At 44.1% G+C, this 20,461-nt stretch overlaps 5 protein-coding genes across 5 annotated transcripts; 2 read left to right on the top strand and 3 right to left on the bottom strand.

Moving 5' to 3' along the window:
• Window positions 1–1,269: 1,269 nt before the first annotated feature.
• JR316_0006836 (DNA repair protein rad13) lies at window positions 1,270–5,367 on the bottom strand (the record flags this gene model as incomplete). The annotated part of the gene is made up of 12 exons (XM_047892581.1): window positions 1,270–1,405; window positions 1,453–1,835; window positions 1,894–2,133; window positions 2,192–2,559; window positions 2,627–2,781; window positions 2,834–3,148; window positions 3,216–3,667; window positions 4,050–4,382; window positions 4,447–4,881; window positions 4,943–5,081; window positions 5,132–5,247; window positions 5,302–5,367. The coding sequence occupies 12 exons, from the start codon at window positions 5,365–5,367 to the stop codon at window positions 1,270–1,272; spliced, it is 3,138 nt and encodes a 1,045-aa protein (XP_047747863.1).
• Window positions 5,368–5,442: 75 nt separating this feature from the next.
• Window positions 5,443–5,800, bottom strand: JR316_0006835 (uncharacterized protein; the record flags this gene model as incomplete). The annotated part of the gene is made up of 3 exons (XM_047892580.1): window positions 5,443–5,551; window positions 5,606–5,715; window positions 5,777–5,800. 3 exons carry the CDS (start codon window positions 5,798–5,800, stop codon window positions 5,443–5,445), a joined length of 243 nt encoding a protein of 80 aa, XP_047747862.1.
• Window positions 5,801–9,570: 3,770 nt separating this feature from the next.
• On the top strand, window positions 9,571–14,763 carry JR316_0006834 (uncharacterized protein; the record flags this gene model as incomplete). The annotated part of the gene is made up of 13 exons (XM_047892579.1): window positions 9,571–9,922; window positions 9,976–10,090; window positions 10,147–10,292; window positions 10,354–11,042; window positions 11,092–11,118; window positions 11,176–11,477; window positions 11,536–11,567; window positions 11,620–11,948; window positions 11,999–12,155; window positions 12,211–12,272; window positions 12,335–13,596; window positions 13,663–14,111; window positions 14,180–14,763. The coding sequence occupies 13 exons, from the start codon at window positions 9,571–9,573 to the stop codon at window positions 14,761–14,763; spliced, it is 4,506 nt and encodes a 1,501-aa protein (XP_047747861.1).
• Window positions 14,764–15,285: 522 nt separating this feature from the next.
• JR316_0006833 (Triacylglycerol lipase 2) lies at window positions 15,286–17,941 on the top strand (the record flags this gene model as incomplete). Its single annotated transcript, XM_047892578.1, has 6 exons — window positions 15,286–15,631; window positions 15,661–15,990; window positions 16,049–16,175; window positions 16,228–16,438; window positions 16,495–17,071; window positions 17,154–17,941. 6 exons carry the CDS (start codon window positions 15,286–15,288, stop codon window positions 17,939–17,941), a joined length of 2,379 nt encoding a protein of 792 aa, XP_047747860.1.
• An 890-nt stretch (window positions 17,942–18,831) lies between these two features.
• On the bottom strand, window positions 18,832–19,457 carry JR316_0006832 (uncharacterized protein; the record flags this gene model as incomplete). The annotated part of the gene is made up of 4 exons (XM_047892577.1): window positions 18,832–19,194; window positions 19,255–19,303; window positions 19,337–19,348; window positions 19,414–19,457. 4 exons carry the CDS (start codon window positions 19,455–19,457, stop codon window positions 18,832–18,834), a joined length of 468 nt encoding a protein of 155 aa, XP_047747859.1.
• Between the last annotated feature and the right edge of the window lie 1,004 nt (window positions 19,458–20,461).

Here is a 20,461-nt window from a genome sequence, read left to right as displayed (position 1 = left end):
TGGATGTAATTGGAGGATGCAGCTAAACACTGGAAGACGTCCCCTCGCATTTCCTTGAGTTGCCTAGCAACTCTGGGTGGGTATCCAGATCTTCAAAGTCCCTGACCAGGCTTGTCCAGCGGCTATTTGTCGAGGTATTTAACTGGTTATTCGGAGCAGCATCGCGAGGCCCAGCGAAGTGCAACGAAGATTGAAGACTTTGATCCGCCCCTCTTCGGTCATCCACACAAAAACTCCTGATCTCCAAGATAAATCGCGAAATCAAAATTGACGAGATGATCAAAGTATCGTCGTTGAGGACTGTACTGTAGAGACCCTATTACCCAAAAATTAAACCGTTGTGACCGTATACAAATAGAATATTATATCGATACTCACTTGTGGGAGCTATAAGATGAATGCAACGTTGGTTTTATCTCAGAGCAGAATAACTGGTTGACTTACATAGTACAGAATAATCGCCCCGGACTGGATTGCCGTGATTATTCTGCAGTGCGTCAAGGTCTGCTACAGAAATGTTTCATCTTTACTTATGTCGTAGAATTTAAGGGCCTCGACCAGGGCCGCTGCCGTTTTCGGCGATCATGATCGAAAGTTGATCGCTTTCGCGTCATAGTCGCGTGCTCGGCCCCAACCAGCTTCCCTCCGAAATAGAAACTATATTAGGCACTCACCGGGTGATGTGACTGATGCCCCGGGGAGATAATGACTAATGCGGGAGATAACGATGAGGACAGATGTCAATCGACGTTTGTCGTCGTCGCCGTCGCCCTTTAACCCTCGTCTCGCTCTCGACATCCCGCCGTCGCAATATCGCAATACCTCATTTGTTGACCGCAATGGCAATGGCAGAAAATAGAGAGAGAGGGCTGCTTACTTGTTGAGAGAACTGCTTACTTGTTGCTGTATGTTCTCGTGTTGCGGACTCACTTTTTGTTGCAGGTTCACAGCTCCTCTTACGTTGTTCTGATAGCAAGACCCACACCACACACGTTGCATCGCGCGGGAATCTCGTGTCTCTTGTCGCGCTGTTGCCGGCTCTTGGGTGGCTGTCGTTTTGGACATCACGAATCACAATGACCACGATGATATTGTGTCGCCGTTTTCAAGTCATCGTTGCTGGTCTGTTTGTCAAGTACACAGAACAAGATTAGGTATATGTTTGTAGAATAGATGGTATTTCAATGCAGATTTTGTCCACCCACTCTCGTTTGTTGAAATCTAAGGAACAATTATATTATTATGACTGTAATCAACAAATGGAGCAAATTAATCTATTCTTCGACGGCGCTGTATACTGTCACCTCTCAGTTGCTGTGCCTGCCGAATAGCATGCAAAAGAGGAGTGAACCCTTTGACATACTCCGGATACGCTCGCTTAAACGCGTCTTTGTCACGATTAAAACTAACTCGTAGTTAGTAAATAATACTGTAAGATTTGACCAAACTCACTAATCAATGAATTCAAGGGCAACGGTTTGTCGCTGTCCATACTTTTGAGATTGGCCTGAGCGTTTATGCCATTCAGGGTCCCAATCCTTCATTGGAACATAGAGAGAACGGCTGGGATCAGCCATTTCCCAGTCTTTTACAACTTGCTCAAATGCTTTGGATGCAAGCTTTCGAGGAAAACCTGGGATAAGATGGCGGATCTCCATGTTATTAGTAGCTGCTGTGTTTTTGAGACTGAACTGGCTAGAAAAATGATGTGGAGGCCCGCCGGGTAAGAATGTTGGTGAGAATTGATGAGAATGTTCAACCAACGGTGGCCGCGGCACTGGTGACTTGGATTTGTCGAGGTCCGTTACAGTCCGTAGTGTGGGTCCCACAGAAAGCTGTATTGTAAAGCTGTTATTAATTATTAAGAGCTGGCAAATCAAACTGCAGACTTACCGAAGAGTGCCGTCGCAATTCTTCGAGACTATAACAAAGGGTTGAAATTTGCTGTGTCACTTGGCGCGTGAATCCAGCAACAATGTTGGTTGTGGGTGCTGCGTTCAATACGAGTTTCTGCTCATGAGACGAAAATGCTAAGTCCGGATTGGGGGAATCGTCTGCTGGACAAAGCGCATTGCTATGATCTTCCTCATAGGTATACAGTTCATCCAGTAGATACCGAATTAACGTATCTCGCTTTATCCAGCAACATTTGATTAGACTCTTACCAATGAATATAGAATTCCAAACTTACATGTTCCCCAGTTGCCCACCCACCCCACCATCGTATTCGAGCAAGCGTCCACCTCTCTCCAAGCGGAGCAAACATGAAGCGATACTGAGCACCTCCCCGTCGGAAGCAGTGAGTAGTAAAATACTGAGCACCGTGAATATTTGCATCCATTGCCATTTGATTTATCTTCTTTTGAGCGATATCGGATGTCATGGCACAATCTGGCTGGACTGATGTGCCGCTAATACCAATCATAGGAAACAAAAAGTCATCGGGTAGGAGTGGCCTTCCAAGAAGAACTGTCTCGTAAAACTCCAACCAATCTAGCAGGTGCCTATGCATATCAATCTTGGGTGTCCGTGGTTGGCTGTATACCATGTAAGTATGCCCTGGCAATTCACAAATTCAGTATGACATTGGATACTCCGATAAAAGATTAGATTGTAATCAACTGACCGCTTAGCTGGTGTTCTCCATTTTTTTCCCGCTTTTGCCAGTTTTTCCGATTGCGCAAGTTGAGCCGGAAATAGTGATGGCCTTGGAAGTGTGATTTCTGACGTCCTACTGGAAACTCAAGATTCTTGTATTGAAGTGAAGTGACCTCGCCAATTCTAACAAATCAGGTAAGCAGCTGTCACCAGATATATTCAGAGCTACCAATACCTCATCCAGATCGTAAATGCAGATGTTGATAAGGCATTGAATAGCAAGTAAGTCGCCCGCTCGGCCAGAATATTTTTCTGATAAGCCTGTGTACCGTTTTCAAGATCAAAGGTTGGACATTTTTGGAGTGAATGGTCAAGAAGACAGCGCATATCTTGAATAGTAATTGCGCGTGAGTGCTTTCTTTCACCCTCACCATCCTTATTTTTACATGCCGCTAGCTGATCTTCAACCTCTGCGGACCGAACAGGGTTTCCGACCCACTCCTTTAGATGGTTATCATAATGCCACTTCCCTCGAAACTTATCTCTGTCCCTATATCCATGTGAATAGCAAAAGTTAGAATCCAATCTACCGTGAGATGACAGCCAATTTCACGTACAACTGATCATAATGTTGGATAAAGGCTGCATGAATAGCAGATGCCGTAGACTTTTCTCGATTAAGGGTATGACATTTAAATGCCATGAACATAGAAATTGCAAGTAGAGTGCATTCAATTGGTGGCCCGGTAAATGCTTCACGGAATTTGGGATGCATCCAAAATCTGTCAGAATCAGAACCACTCAATTGAAGCTGATTCTCGCCTGCCACTGCTATATTTGCCTCTGAGTCTGGACGCCTATTCCATAGTTCCTCGGCTTCACTTTCTTCAAGAACAAACTTCTCAAAAAACTCTCTTCCACGGCAAATATGGCCACGGTAGTTTTCAGCGGTTGTTTCGGCTTTTTTGTGTTTTTTGACGCCTTTTTCAGCGGCTTTACGAGCATGCAAATACGTTGGGTATGGATTTTTGTGTGTTGCTGCTTGCGTAGTCTTTGGCATGAGTTCTATCTGGATGCTAGGATTTGGAGACACAAGAAAGATATATCATTGAATTGAGCAACGGATAGTAGAATCCAGCTGCCGACACTTAGGAGTTAGTTCCGAGACATTATTATTATATTCTAGATGTACTAACAAACCGGACCCAGAGATTAATTGCCGTCAATAAAAGTTTTAGACCTCAGCGAGAGTCTAGAGACCTCAAAATATTAGAATTAGACTACGTAATAGTACAAATAACACAAACACATTTAGGAAGCAATACCAAGTTATGACCAAAGCGTAATGATAGGAGCTAAACACTAGGAGCGGCGAATTCAAGGTCATTAAAAAGAACCTAGTAAAATTTTGATTATTGGTTAATAGAAAACATATTCCATAATTGACTTACAGGTGTATAGAGTTCTAATTGACCATCAAATGAAGCTCGTGGATGCTCTGCATAGAACTTTGCAACTTTTTGACTCGAAAATGCTTGTAAAATTGGCTCGGGAACCCATATCAACATTTGAATAGTTGTTGAAAGACCCTCGATTGAGGAGGGGTGTGTGCCAGCATGCCTAACAACAGAAGTTGCCGCCTCAGCAGCAAGGGCATCAATCCACATTGTCAACTGAATGTTAACAAATGTTCTGGATGATTTTGCACGTGTCATAAAGCGAATGTTAGATTTTAAAGCTGACACGTCATTTTGAGTATGCTCGATAGGAGAAAATGACGACAGCTAATATATTCACAATGGGTAAAGTAAGCGAAACAATACAGTAAAAATGAGCAGACAATCACACCTGTATAAATTTACGAATGAAATATCCATCCCATATATTGCTCACGAATCTAGAAGCAATTGTCGGGCCCCAACCAAATAACCGACCACAAGTAGCAGCCAGCTTTGAGTTATCAGGTACCTCCGGAATAAACCATTGGTTACTATGCACCAAATTACCCAGTTGTGACTCCGAAGTAAGAGGATGACTATACAGCTTGAGCACTTTTGGGTCCGGAAATGCATCGGAAACATTAGCTGCAACCTTTGGATGCTTCCTACCAATGTGCCCACTATAATCATGTTCAAGTTCATTGCACAAAGAAATGCGCCACTCTTTCAAAAATATTTTTAGCATGTTTTCGTCATACTCATGGGCAGCATTGAATAACTGCTGAGCTAGCGGGCCCGATGCAAGTGCCGAAGCCGTAATTGGTCCACAACCCTTGAGTCCAATCTAGATAATGTAGATTTTCAGATTAGGAAGAGAATCTATACTTCATACAATAATCACGTACTGTATCATAGTCACCGCCACAAACTACCGCCAAAAAAAGAAGTGCAGCCGGCAAAAATGCATTAGGGTTAGGCTGCGCAGCTAAAGCATCTGCAGTATAGACCTCAACAACGTCCTTTTCCTTCGCATTTTTTACATTCCTAGATATGAGTTAGAAATAGCTTAAACTAATAAAACACAAAAAACCAACATGCGCAAAATTTGTGGAGCACCGAAAAGAAATGCATCACTGTCTACTGTAAGAACAGCATCAACAGCGTGAATTCTATTCATATACGCAAGCTCGGCCTCCGCCTCCCCTGGAGCCTGCAAATTAGATATCAATATAAGTACACTAAATCAAAAATTGTGACAGCATACCGTATGGTAGTGAAACCCAAACCCGTCAACTAACTCTTTGAATGCTTTGGTCATCCAATGAGGCATTGTTCGAACACGGCGTCCCCTTTTGGTTTTTGGACAGTTTGCGCCATCAAATACAAACACAGTGCTTATAGCGCATCATGAAAGCATTGCCAAACGGAAGAAAAGGGTGCGTAGTTCGGGATTCTGTCCTGCCTGAGCATGAGCATGCCCAGCAAAAATCGCCTGTGTAGCGTAAAACCATGGACTATTATGCACATGATAAGCACAACAAAACACCAGAAAAGTCTAATCCACTCACCTTGCATCAATGCCAATGACTAAGACTCCAGTACCATGCCGTCTGCTTACAACACCTTCTTGTACGGACATTTCTAACAGTGATTTTTTCTGTGCAATGGGCTCAAGCATCTAAATTGGCGGTCAATTCAAAGATTAGATCAGTATCACACAACAGTATGCTGTAACGTACCTTCCATAACTTATTGATACCCATGATGAATAGAGATTTTGAGAGATCAAGAAGACAACGGTAATTAAATGTGCTTAGAAGGAATGATGAGTGTTGAGAACAAGTGTTATCGTACCAGACATTTCACCCAATGTTTCGGTAGCCAAACCATGAATCCGTGACTTTGGTCTGTTACCCAACCTCTGACTATGTCTAGCTTTTGTCCAGTCAGTGCTACTGAGTTTGTCAGTTTATATCAGAGTATAGGAAGTTAGATTTATGGCACCAAATTTTTGAGGAAGATCAATACTCTTTAGTACAAGGAATGCAAACCAGTCAACAAAACAGACCCAAACTACGAACCGCAGACTCAACGTCAGGTGATACCGTGATATCTAAAAATAGGTTCATTGACTTCACCGTTCCACAGATTTTGTCAACCGTTGTATGCTTGCGTCCTTCTTTGCATTGAAATAATTATACACTAGTAGCTGTATAATTCACTAAATTTTCTAAATTTCTTAAATTTCTTAAATTCTTCCCAAACGGAGACCAGGGATCTCAATGACAAATGTTGTACTGCATATCAGTGCTGTTTCCGATTTTTGTTGGAAGATCAAGATGTTATATTAGTACCCAGCCATTTTGTAATGCATTAACGGAGCTTCTTCATTTAAAATTTAATATCCCGAGAATTGTACATTGAAGGTGTTATTTTTGAACGAAGTCTGCTAGTTTATTCATCATGTATTCCTATCATATTTCCCTCACGTTCTTCTCAACTTCACATATCTCGCACCCCCTTTCTTGTTTGGTCATTTTTCTGCACCATGTTCTTATTCGTGGGGCGCATGATGGAAGTCCCGTCATGCTGCCATTGCACTTGCAGATACTGAATTGGATACGGTTTTATGACGGGCTTTTATCTTTGACGACAAAACGGATCTTTTTATTGCCTTCTTTGCTCAGTTGGAACCTAGCGCTTAGAATGTCTTTCAACCTCACACCTACACCCACCCGATGCGGTTCGGTCACATTTTAATGCCTTACCTTTCGCCTTCTTTGTCACTGCCGCGCCTATAGCTACGGCTAGTCCGTCAGCTTGCGAAAGCCTCAATCTAGTCGCTGATTTGGGTTTGGGATAGGTGCCTACTGTTATGGCACCGCTGTCCGATCTCTTTCGGTGTCTTGTCCCGGCCTCCAGGGACATCATGAGGCTGCCGTTAGATCCACATCGTGGATTTTAAGAATTTAAGACGGCATGTTAAATTCAAGCGATTAACTAGACTTACATGAAGTATAGAGTCCCTTGCAGGTTTACCTGTGATTAACACATGTTCATGGTGCATCGTCCTCAAAACAACGTACCGTTTCTTATCATCATCGAAATCAAGCTTTCGCTTCCCAAGCTCTTTAATCCCTGCAAGCGAACATACCATACCAGCTTCCACATCATAACCGACGTCGCGACGACATCAAAAGCAATTAAAGATATGAAAGTCATGACAAAAGCTAAAAAAATTGAGAGGTCAAAAAATCTGATCTGAAAGTGGAATGTAAGGTATCATTTACCTCTACAAATGAGGAATGACCCAAATGTCAGTAAGGCCCATATGATCACAATTTTTCTTACAGAGGATTAGCTGACTGTGTGCAAGAAAGCTGTTTGATCTGGACCTATTACTGTTGTGAGGTATCAATATCATCTACGCATAAATCTCGACTTACAATGTCCAATGCCGTAGATAAGGCACCAAGTAGTGTCAGAACTCCTGTGAAGAACAGTGCCCCATTGGTGACAGCATGGACACGTAGGATGAAGGACACTTGCAATTTTGTCAACCTTGTTGTTTCACGTATTCGAAGCAGCCTGAATGGAGACACTCACTGACGATGGCTACCCTTGGTATCATAAACAAAACCGCAGATGTGAATGTTAGCCATGCATCACAGCTAGGTTTTTGTCAGTATAGCTGCAAATATACCTGAGAGATTATTTGAGCCTTACTATTCGAGTTTACGCTTGAGTCAGAAGGGAACAAATGGTAGTGAAAGATCTCTATGCCTACCTGGTCAATGTGAGCTTGATTGGGTATCAGGAAGAATATTTGTCAAGCAATTACTGGGTAACAGGCAGCATAATAAAGCAAGCTTGACAGGCGCAATCCTTTCTTCCAGATGTACTCGTGCTTCCGATCAATATTTATCATTATGTCGTATGCCCACAATGCTAATTAAGTTTCATAATTCGATGGGATAGGGTTTTAAATGTCATCAACAATCATAGATCACTGACAGTAAATGCAACACTTACTGATGCGGGAACATGTTGCATATGTGTCAATTTGGCTGTTTGCAGACGTTTGAGGACATCGTCAAATTTGAACTGATGATGATCTTGGAAGGATGAAGATACCTTTGTCTTTGAGCGTGTAAGCTGATTGCAGCGCGTTGTATCAGACGCAAGACGCTTAATACGGACGCCATAATGTAGGCACAGAGGCAGAGCTTGGATGAAAGAAGTGGAAGGCAAGAAATGGGGACGACAGAGAAAACCGGAGAGTCAGCGTCTATATATATCGTTATCTGCGGGCCGGGTACTTCATCTTATGCTTCGCTGGTAGTATTAAAACAGCGCCCTTGAGGATGCATTGGATTTAGCGTCATCAAAGAAGGTGATGAAAAACATTCAGCAGAACAAACTCCGTGGAACCCACTTCCGATTTGTGGACTATATAAGCTTTTGTATAAATATAAATTTCTGTGGAGTTGTGCTATCTTCACGAGATTAGAACAAAAAAAAGATCAAGGAAGCCCAGATGGATGGGTCTTTCGAACCATTCATCAATATATTGTCTCCACAAGGCCAATATGCCTATATGACCAATAAATAGTAGATATGTAATTTTTCAAAACATAAAATTCATACCAGAAAGTTGAATTTAGAGTTAATGGGGAGTAATTGACTAACTCTGTCAATCTTCTGGCTGCTGCACGGAACGAAACGAGTATTTGATCGATGTTCTATTATTAGATCATGTATCTATAAATAATATTTGGTCATATTTTTAGGTATGGGGAAAGTAACCAACTCCTAGCCCCACGCGCAGCGACATTGTTTCAAAAGAAAAGAACAAGCATGGTTCTTTGATATTTTTATTACTGCGGTTGCCGGATATAAATCGTATATACTTAAATAACATTGTGACTTGAAAACGGGCGACAAATTATAGTATCTGCTATATCAATCTCCGTCATTGTTTGGATTTGATGTGCAGAAGCGCTTGGTCTAGAAGTACTCTCAACTCAAGATATTGGGCATATATTGTCAGATCATATGGCGCTACCTCTGTATTTTTCTGATAATCCAATTTTTTTGGTTCAGACCATATAGTACAAACAGTGCAAATAATCAATCAGCTAGCAATGTAGTCTGTAGAGAATAAATACTAGAATTTGACAAAAAAAATACTTTCTATCCTTGACTTATTCTAGATATTGGACAAGTGGTGAAGGTATCAAATAGTAGCATTGCTGTTACTTCCAACAGTGAGGTCTCCAGTTGGTCTCCAGCCTAGACGGACCACACGTGACCTAAAGGTTTAAGAGCCGATCTATTTAGATCCGGAGCCTATGACCATTGCCCGCAACAAGCAGTGTTTAAACTTTGGTCATTCAGATTTCCTGAAGATTTTATCAGAGATGCCGCCAAGCATGGTTCGCTTCGTGGTTCATCGACATCGTTCGTACACAGTGCGCACATATCCGATTTCAAGCTTCAACCTCCAGCAAACCAAAGCTTGTGACCGACTCACATGTCAAAGGCCATTCATCATAATGACCCCGATCGAAGTACTACGCCTGAATTCGAGGCGTCCCTTGAGAAAAATCCCCTGTTCCGTCGGTCTTTGACAATCTCTACATCAGATCCTCAGTCAGGTCTCTCAGGGAAGGACAAGAAAGCCCAGCTATGGGAAGAACTCGAGCAGTTCTACAACAAAAATGAGGAGACGATCAGGAAGATGCAGGCGCTCGACCTCGAGTCTGCTACCAAGGACGATAGGATTGCTCAAAGGCTACAAACAACTTTGGATGGGTTTGTGGAAATCACAAAGATTGTTCTGGATGGCTTGGTTTGTCTGGGGAATGTACATCCCGTCCTTGGTGGTGAGTCTTACTTATCATTGGTCAGTTGGCGGCGTTGAGCGCTTAGCTTCTAGTTGCAATCTTTGCATTCCATTCGGTGATCAGCCTTGACTTGACGAGGAGGGATAACGAGAAGAAGGTGATAGTAGTTAAATTGCAAATGCAAAATATGATGTGCAGCATGTTCCAGTATGTTTTATTGTTGGGATTGGTGCGCTAATTTCTCAGTACACTTATACATTCAGATTGAAAGATTTGAGGCACGCTCATATTCAAGAAGCCGGGAGAGAAGAACAAGAGGCTAGGCTGCAGGAGCTGATCAAAGATATAGCAGCTGATATCACACGTTGTGGGAGTGATTTGAACTCGTTCATGAACAGAAAGCTTGTTTGTGCGTCTATGTATATCGTGTTCTTCGTCCTCCATTTACTAATAAATATGCCCCTTCCAAGCTAAAATTGTTCACGCCAGAGGATACGAAGAGAAATTCGCAGAGCACATCGCCAAGTTCATCCAGCGGCGGGCTGAGCTGCAGATTGTACTAACCGCGTACATCGCTGCGAGTATCGATGTAGTGCACACCACTCTCAACGACATGGCCGCCAAAGTGGATGACATAAACAACAAGCTCGAGATGATACTCACACGTCTGTTTCCAAAGTTGAGTACCGCGCGCGAGGACGAGCTCTACAACCTCGTCGATCGGTACGGCGGCTTCGAAGAATTTCTCAAGCGCGATGACTTGCTCACCGAGTTATATGCCAAAGCTATCTCGAGCGCTGCTGCATCATCTACAGACGGTAGCGGTGGCGGAGGTACCCAAATTTCCGCATGGCAAACTTCAGCAGTGACCGATGCGTCTCCGCGCCAACGGGAGATCAACATCAAAGAGTTCAAAAAAGATTTGAAGAATGAGATTGGGTATGACTTGAACGATATCTTAAGGACTAATTTTGAGCGGTTCGAGAAGTTACTCATGGTGCAGCATAACAATAACACAGAGCGCCTGGCAAGCCAGATGGAGCAGCATGGTTACAAGTTGGACAATATCCTTACAACTGTTACGTCACTTTCGGTGCTAGATCAGGGTAAGCTTGTCAACAGGACACTGGCCATCCGGAAGGAGAAGTTGCAGGATCCTGTGAGTGTCTTACACCTCCGTTCCTACGTTTTGACCTGACGGCGTGTAGGAATTTCAAACTATCTGGGACCAGATGGTATATCTCAATTTTTGTAGGCGTGATTATACCGCTAAATATGATGATTATTGACAGCGTCTGGGTCGAAGTGTGAAAGCGAAAACTTTTGTACTAACCTTCCGCGACTATTTCCTTGTCGGCGATCGCTCTACCCCAGGAACGCCCATGCTCTCTGATTACGGAAATATTGTGGTAACACGAGAATTGTCGCCTAGGCCGAATGTTACGCCGATTGTCAAAGAAGACCCCTGGGTGTTCGATTATATCGATGTCACCCATGTTCAACCTATTGTGGAGGCCATGGATGAGGATGGATCGGGCTTCATAAGCGTCAGGGAGGCCAATAAATTCGCTTCTTCTCGTCCTAAAGGAATCAGGTATGTATCTCATGTTAAACAGGCCTTGCAGCGAATGATAAGGTCTTACCATCGTCAGCTTACTACACTGGATCGCTTATTGGGCCGCAGGTACGCCAACAATCAACATTTCAGTATTCATCTTTTAAGAATATTTACATAGGTTGGCACATTGACGTGACCTATTATCACTCTAAGATTTATGCAATCCTGGTGGATATGCACAAGGCTTTCAGAACCGTGCTATGGGCCAATCAACCCTACGTTGACGACTATCTCAACTCAATGGCTGTACTTACTCTTGAAGGCATTCTTCGATCGATAAAGCCCTTACCTTCAACAGCAGAGAAGGAACCAAAGTTGATGGAGATTGTAGAGAGATTGAGGGCCTCTCGAGAGGAGCTTATCCTTTCGAATCTTAAAGAGATGTCATATCTTCTTCAGTCTCCAGCAGATGTTGCTGTCATTGTGGGTTCTGGCAGAGTTGAGACTGTAAGTAATTTATCTTACTGAAAGCCATGAATTTGACTGAAAGGTCTCAGTGGTTTTTGCCATTGACATATCTTCTTCTAAAACGGCATTTAGCTATTATAAATCTGTCGAAGGATCACCTCATAACAGATAAAGAGCTGCAAACTCACTCTGAGTCGTTGGATAGCATTTTGGCAACTTTCAACGACCGTATGCATGTCCTGCAGGGTAATTCTTGTTCATCACATGATTCTATATCATAGGTATTGAACGATATTCACAGGGAGGTTCGAACAAATTCACCGTGACGTTGAACGTCAGTTCAGCATTCACGCTTATGGAATGGTTAGTGTGTGCTTCTTTACTGAGTTTACTATCAGTGATTTCTTATGAGAGGAATGGTTCAGTTTCTTACTTCCTATAAAAATACTACACTCAAACTTCTCCACAGCAAGTTACTCGAGTTCAAATACAGCAGAACGATCTCTTCTTTCGATTCAGAAAAGGAGCCAAACAACGATACATCCATCCTTAATTTTGGACTTGGTACTCCACTGTCCTATTCTGAAGCTGTTTCTGTGTCATCACCTGCAGCCATTGAATCTAGTCCATCTCCGTCAATGTTGATTGATAAAGTTCTCGAAGCCCCTACAGTGACAAACTCTATTGAAGGGTCCTGGACTGGTGTATGCTACCAGGTCAGGAACACGGATAACAAATGCTTGTATACCCCTGGAAGTTTCGAAGTCGTATTCGAAGTTTTTGATTCAACGTTACGTGGTACAGGCCTTGACTCGAGCGGGCGACTCGAGTTTGCGGGGTCGATCAAGAATGACAACGACGCTACTTCGAGCGTTTCATTTGTCTTTACGTCGAGTGGGGGTAGGATAAGATGTGCGGGAACGTATGATTCGGTCAAGGACAAGGTTTACGGACGGTGGAGTTGGGAGCCCAACACGGGTGGGGTAAATCATGACTCGGGGGAAGAACTGGGTGAAAATCACGATTATCAAACCGAAGATGGGGACGCCCAAGGTGAAGAAGAAGAGCATGGGAATCAAGAAGACGGAGGTGATGAAGCTGAAGGCGGTGAAGAGGAAGTGAACAAGGAAGCCGGGAATGGGGACGCAGTCAAAGCAAAACAACAGCAGGGAGATGTAGAAGTTCAAATTGCAGACAGCCCTTCGAGGGACGCAGTCTCTGTTGAACACGAAGAGTCATTGGATGATGCTTACTCAATCTCAGATATGGATATTTTCCAGTCCAATGATTCAGAACATTTGGAGGCCACCGTTTTTTATGAATTCATTCTCACAAGGACGCCAAAAGATGTCTATCGATTCAGATATCTTATTGACCACCCTGGACAGAGGCACAGAGCAAATCTTGCTCAACGGAGATGGTTTTTTGCCATCGAAGCTGTACTGCTTCGTGTCCGGCGTGCTCATGGATTTTCCAATGCTATCAAGACCGGTCTTGCAGAACGGGTAAAATGGATCGAGCTTTCGATTCGGTATCGATTGTTTAGGTATTATAGCACCATCACCGACAATCTCTCTGGTGAACTCATCGATGAACTTTTGACACTCATGTGGCGTACACCTCCGGAGAACGCCCAGATTTATCACAGTTTGACTACATATTATTTCAGAAGGGTGAGCTATGAACGGTATATATTTATTTCGCCTTTTATGGATCTGGAACAAGTATTCATACGTTTCTTCTTCATTTCTAGGTATATCTACTGTTACTCGTGCAATGTGCCGATCCCTTTCACCCGGTTCATATGCATTACATGTGTCGCGGAAGACTTCGACGATCAGATTGTGTTATGTCCAGAGTGCATCGGGTCGCGTAGTCTGGCTATCGGCAAATTCGTGCACAGCATATCACATTGTCTTATATGTTCGCCTGTGCGGGTTCATTGTTACGAGCTTTCGGATGTCATCTTCAAAGCAAGGCGCAGATCCACGAGACTCATAGCTGCCTTCAAGAATTTGGAAACCAAGGCGAAACGTTTGGAGTTACAAAACAATGAGGAGATAAATGGTAGCAAAGTTGGACAGCTTCAGATAGGACCAGATTTGGATTTAGATAGCGTCGCGCCTACTTCTGAGGTATCATTGATGTGTGCCTGCTGCAGTACAGACCTGACTCTACCGTTCTGGGCGTGTGTCAGCTGTGGTAAGTGTTATTTTCACTTTTCGGTCAGCAGATCTGCATCAGTCTAACTCGATTGATCATTAAAACAGAACTCGACACCCTTTTCTGTCTTAAATGCGAGCCATTGATTCAACATTTCCAGCCACGGTACAACAATTCTGAAAATCATTCGTATAAGCATGCCCGGCTGCTGATCACCTCTGAGAACAAGATATCCACAGAATCCCGCGAAATCCGTTTGGAGAAGCAGTTGAGTAGCATGGGAGACAGAATGGCAAGCCTTCAAAACGGAATGGCAGCATTGGAGGAAAGTGTTAACAACAGGCTAGACGCTATCCATGCGAAGTTTCTCGATGTGGCAGCTGGCAGCACTGGCACCGAAGGGACACCTGCACTCGGTGATCGGATAGGGCCAGACAGCGTGGAATCGCCCCAACAACTTGACTTTGAGGCCAGTTTGGGTGCTTCTTCAAGCAAACACTATAGAGACAGTGGAGCTAGAGATCTTTCTACTTATCCACGTTTGCCAGCGGAAGAAAAATTGGCGGCACTTGAGGAGAACGTTAATCGAAGGTTCGAATTGCTGGAGGAGAAAGTTGACAGCCAATTAGGACGGCTCTTTGATCTTATGCAGGAGGTTATTTCGGCCACTAGGGGACGTGGCCGAATTTGAGCACGATTTCTGTCCACCGAACGACCACGGTAACATCTCAGGCCTCTATTTCAGCCGGTCATGAGCTTTATATTGATTCTAGCTTTTTATACATCTTGATAGAACAGAAGGTTCCACACAAGGCTGTCTCTAAGTTTTCGACTTGTATTGTCCTACGTGACGAAGCACCGATGCAATTTAAGAGACCTCTTTTTTCTGTAGTATTCTTGTAGATATGATATTAAACCATTCCGTTGCCTTTTGAATATATCTCCACTATATCTCACAAGATGCATTTCACGGTACTAAATCAAGTATTCACTTACATTTCGTGTAGATTCTGAAGGGCAGACATTGGACAATCACTCTTGCTGGCACGTAAGATCGAAGGGAGATAAGATTATGACGGAGTGATCGGGCGAAAGAGTACATAATGATCGGGGTTATTCCAGTATAACACGTGATCGTATTCTGTTGGGGATGCTCGGCTGGATTGAAAGACGGAACTTGTTCTGCTTTCTTTCTTCTAATGTCTCCACGAGCATGAGCAGTGTATACTTTCCAGCTCATGTCGTCGTCCTATTCAAGCGACTAGTCAATGTCGTCTCTACCCTATCTATCTCCAACCAATATGTTCTCTATACCCAAGCCAAGGCAAAGGCAGATTCATCCGAGACGCCAAGGACGACCACTACTATCCGGGATGGATTAAACGCAGTCCGAAACGATCCTTCAAGGTCATTAAACTATTTCAAAGACGTTGAATGGACTCGCTGGATGCATCGGAGCCTTTGGAATAGGAGCCTTCTTGCAGCAGGTTGGAGTCGAGGTGCAGATACAGATGTCTCCGAGTCGCGAAATGAGGTCAATACAGAGACGCTACTGAAAGGTCTGTTTTAGTTTAGTTTAATGGTTTAGTGCTTTTGAAAGTTCAACTTCTTAAAGCAACTATCGAATTGCCTTCTTGGATTCCGGGCTCTTTGTCCTGGCCCAATCTTTTCTCCTTTCATCGACAAGAGCCCAGCGCTCCACAGCACGATGACGAACCACCTCCCAGTAATTCCAGGAAGCATACTTCGAACAACAGTGACAAGAAATCACATCGAAAATCTCCTGCGAGCTATAATTCTGAGTCTACCGAATTTAAGATTCCACCCTCCCCGCCGGATACCATTCATCGCCTTCTAATCCACCCAGCTCTCTTCGATCCCATCCGTGCACCGCGCTATCCTATTGTATTATGTCATGGTAAGAGTCCCAACTTTTCAGTTTTTTAAAAAATATTACCTTAACATATCATTCATAGGCCTCTACGGATTCGATTCTCGTGGTCCATCGTCTTTCCCAAGTATGCGGATGCACTATTGGTCAAATGTTCTCAACATTCTCAGAGGTAAAGTTGGTGCAGAGGTGATCGTCACCTCGGTTCCTGGGTTAGTTTGTCTGCGGATCTCTGTTGTTTACCTTTTCTCAGATCTTCTGTAGAACTGGATTCATTTCATCGAGGGCATCTGCTTTGGACGAACAACTTCGGCTACGTGCTCGGGGTCGGGGAATTAATTTTCTTGCTCATTCTATGGGAGGATTGGACTGTCGACATTTGATTACCCATATCCAGCCCCGGGAATATGTTCCACTTTCTTTAACGACTATCAGCACCCCACATCGTGGAAGTCCATTTATGGATTGGTGTGCCGTAAGTACATACTCACGGAACTTGATCGCGACATGTCATTAATTGGCCTTGCACAGAATAATATCGGCCTCGGGAAACTTAGACAGCAAGAAAAGGAAATGATGCAGTCGTTGCGGAACAGTACACGACGCGACATCGAGGAGTTCTCCTCAGGAATCGCAGAGGAGACCGAATCATCGTCAAAGGCCAAAGCTGGTCCCAAAACCAAGTCTGAATCTGCTTTTACTTTGTCATTGAGTTCTCTCCCGTCGTCATTTACCACACTCCTTCTCTCTATTGTTGATTCACCTGCGTATGCGAACCTGACGTCGAACTATCTAAACGACGTCTTCAATCCAAGAACCCCAGATGATCCATCAGTCAAGTATTGGAGTGTCGCTGGGCGTATGTCTGCGGATAGCGTGAGCGTCTGGCACCCATTTTGGCTACCCAAGATGGTGTTAGACGGGGTGGAGGAAAAGGAGCGGGAAAGACTTAAAAGGGAGTGGGACGATTTAGTGCATACGCATGGCCAAACAAAGGGGAAGGGGACGCCATTGTGGGCAAATGAACGCGAGTGGGGTAACGACGGGCTCGTAACCGTCCAAAGCGCGAAATGGGGAGAGTTTCTAGGTATCATGGAGGGTTGCGATCGTGAGTTTTTTGTTTTTCCCTTTCGTCATCGTTTGATGGAGTGGCCGCTGATGGCGTTGGATTTCTGAAATTATATCTATAGATTGGGAGATGAGAGGAGCACGAGGAATTGAGCTGGGAGTTGATCTACCAGCTATTCCCGCAATTGGATTGGGTTCTTTTCCTCTGCCATCGAGTTTCGGGAACCGCAGTCCATATACCAATCCAACTGCCCAAGGCGATGGTTGGGGCTTCGGTGACTGGACACGATTTGTGGGCGCGTGGAAAAAGAGTAGCAGCAACGAGAATGGTGACAGGAGTTCAACGTCGGATAAATCAACGGGTCCCTCAGCATCTAAACCTAAAGGGGAGACGAATGCGGAGAAACGTACTCGTGAGCGTTTGGCCGACGACCACGTCGTAAAGTCTTCTACGGACACGCTCTCCGCTGTGTTTGACTGGCTGATCGATAAAGTCCCTGCATCCACGCAGATACTCGGCGGAGGATCTGGGTCTTCAGCGTCTTCGGCTACTGTTGGTGATACTACGAAAGTTTCTGATGCCGGGTCAAATATGAAGCAGGAGGAGAATATTGCTGCTCGGAAGGAAAAGGAGGCAGAAATTGCGGTGCGCATGGCCAGTGACAAGGAGCTCAGTGACAGTGCTGTGAAGCATACGGTTGGGATGTCTTCCAGTCCCACCTCGTCCAGTGCGATGTCTGGTGCCTCGTCGGGCACACGGACGCAGGAACAAACATCCCCCTCTTCGGAGATGAAGAAGAGGATGTCAGAGGAGGATAAGGGTAGGAGGAAGAGAGAGCTATCGAGTAAACAGGATCTGGAGAGATTTTACGTTGCATTGGCGAGGAAGATGTACGATGAGGGGCTGTAATTTTAAAGTGTCTACGGGGACATATCTTTTGGAGGTTTCTTGCTTATTTTAGGATGAGTGCTTTCTTTTTTCCGCTGTTGTTATTTACTTGATTTTATTGTGTATTCGTAGATAATAAAACTTAAAATTGCAAACTTGAATGAACTGAGATTCGAAGAATGGGGCCAATGCTTAAGCTGTTCCCTCGGGCTATAACACATAATGAAACAAGGTCAGGGATAGCCGTTGATTCTCGAATTCCTAGGTGCGTAGACGTTCATGCACAGCGCTCAACGTTCAAGCTTCAAGACCTGTGATACCACGTTCGGCCGCCGTCGCCACATGAATTCTACTCTGCGGCGGGCGCTCCCCTCCGTCGATTAACTTCCGCTCCGATTCCTCCGAATGCGGTAATGAAACTCAGCGCCCGTTGGGCGATCTCGCATACCCGGCCCTGACTCATGGATTTAACGACATGCGGTTCGTCGATCCTATATATTAGCGCTGTATATCGGTGTTATGAGCTCAGGAGGGGTTTGTTGGGATGTCACTGAACCCAATTCTTCCACTCCGTTTTTGCGGAGAGAGGGCTATTACACAGAAAACTTATACACAAAGAAACTACTTCAATGATCAGTGACATTTTCATCAACCCTAACCCCGATGGTCCCAGGTTTGGTTTGAGCGCCTATTTTGTTATACCAAGGCTACAATAAGGCCTTCGCCGATTCGCGCCAGATTGTAGCACGAAAAATACAAGTTAAATATACACGATGAACAAGACTAGTAATACACATACTGCTATTTAATATTCACATATACAGCTAGCTACCTTGAAGCTTTATCAATAGTAAAAACATACGATAGTGACTGTGCCTTGCCACGGTGCATTATACTTCTTTCTGAGCAAATTATTTTTTCCCATTGTCACAAAATCGAATTGCTGTCGGAGAATGCACCCCCAACGTGGCTGTTGACGGAATAGCCTTTGCGTCTATGGTCCACGATGACGTCGGTATTTCCGGCAAATCGATAGCTGTCTTCGTGTTGTTCGCAGGGGCAATTGTAATCATCGGCAAATGGAAGTTCTCCTGGGTAGCCATCTCAGGATCCTCTTCTCCAGGACCGAGTATTCTGACAGTTGTGTTGGCGGTGTTAACTTGATCCAGGGTACGTCTTCCAAAGTAGGTAGGTAGTTCCGCTCGAAGGGCGCGTTGATTCATCTTGCCTACCGACTTTTTGAGGTTGAGGGTGATGCGGGACATCATGGCGACCTAAATGAAAGAAAAGTTCAGACAGCCATGATTATGTTTAATAGCGCCTTACGCGCTCACCGTTAAGCTATATCGAGAATCCAGTTGGATGGCAATTAGCTTCTTGATTCTTTATTAGCCATTTCATTGACACACAACTCACAGAAGCTCTAGTCTGGAAGAATAAAATTGTAATTGATGATTAACAGCTTTTACTAGTTGAGGAAGAGGAAGACTTACTGGGCAGTGATATTTTTAAGACCGGGAGGTGCGGCGATAATCATGATGGTTAGCACAGCTGTAACGGCGAATGTAGCACTGCAGATTGTTGTTTAGCGCGGATGATGCGTTGAATTATAGAGAAGGCGCACGAGTAATAAATCAATCCATCCTCCACCAACCGTCTCATAACAACAGAAGTTTTCCAGTCTTTGAATGATGGAAACGTGCGATAGAGAACAAGACCCAGCGCCACTGTGTCGTACAGCAGCGGAAGCCATGCAGAAGCCGACGCAATCACGCTTCTAAGCCAATCCAGTCGTCAAATGATGTCCATTCTTAAGTCAGGTCATCTAAAAGATGACGGCGAACGTACATTGATGGGTCAAATATCATTGTGCATGCTGAAATATTACCATCAAATTCAAGGATGACAAGATTAATAGAACGGAGAGGCGTACCTAGAACTCGGGAATGCTCATTATGTACCACAGCTAAATGGTACCAACGCCTCAGAAGAGAATGGAAGATGACGAGAAAGTCGACTTACCAACTCCCCTGGTTAGAAGCCACGCATTCATGGTTAATTGGCAAAGATAAAGCAGAATTACACATCCCAGGACTTTATAGTGTCTGCTGTATAACGCCCTAATTCTCAAGAACATCATCAAAGCTGATGAAAACCTGATGGTTAATTGGATGTCTACTGTAAAGGGGATAGAACAACCTACCGACAATATTGATGCCTATCAGTGTCATGGACCCCTCAAAACGAATAAAATGACTACATCTGCAGAATGATGACAACAGGTGGCCGGTCCTGTTAAACTAAGCAGACTCAAATATTGAAAATAATTACCTCTGTAAAAGATATGGGAAGGTTTTGAAAGTTGATGAGATTGGTACGTTTAAGAACTCACCTCAGGTGTCCACACAGGAGATAGATATGCTTGTGCAGATGTCAGCAGTTGATCACTGAAGGAACAGAAATCCGAAGAACACATACCAAACAAGTTCACAATAAACCCCAAAGGAGTCAAATAACGATTCTGGTAGAAATTGCACTGGG

Source organism: Psilocybe cubensis, chromosome 6 (assembly GCF_017499595.1).
Source record: "Psilocybe cubensis strain MGC-MH-2018 chromosome 6, whole genome shotgun sequence".
NCBI lineage: Eukaryota > Fungi > Basidiomycota > Agaricomycetes > Agaricales > Agrocybaceae > Psilocybe > Psilocybe cubensis.
Note: the sequence above shows the minus strand (reverse complement) of the source record. Positions and strands in the feature narration are given on the sequence as shown.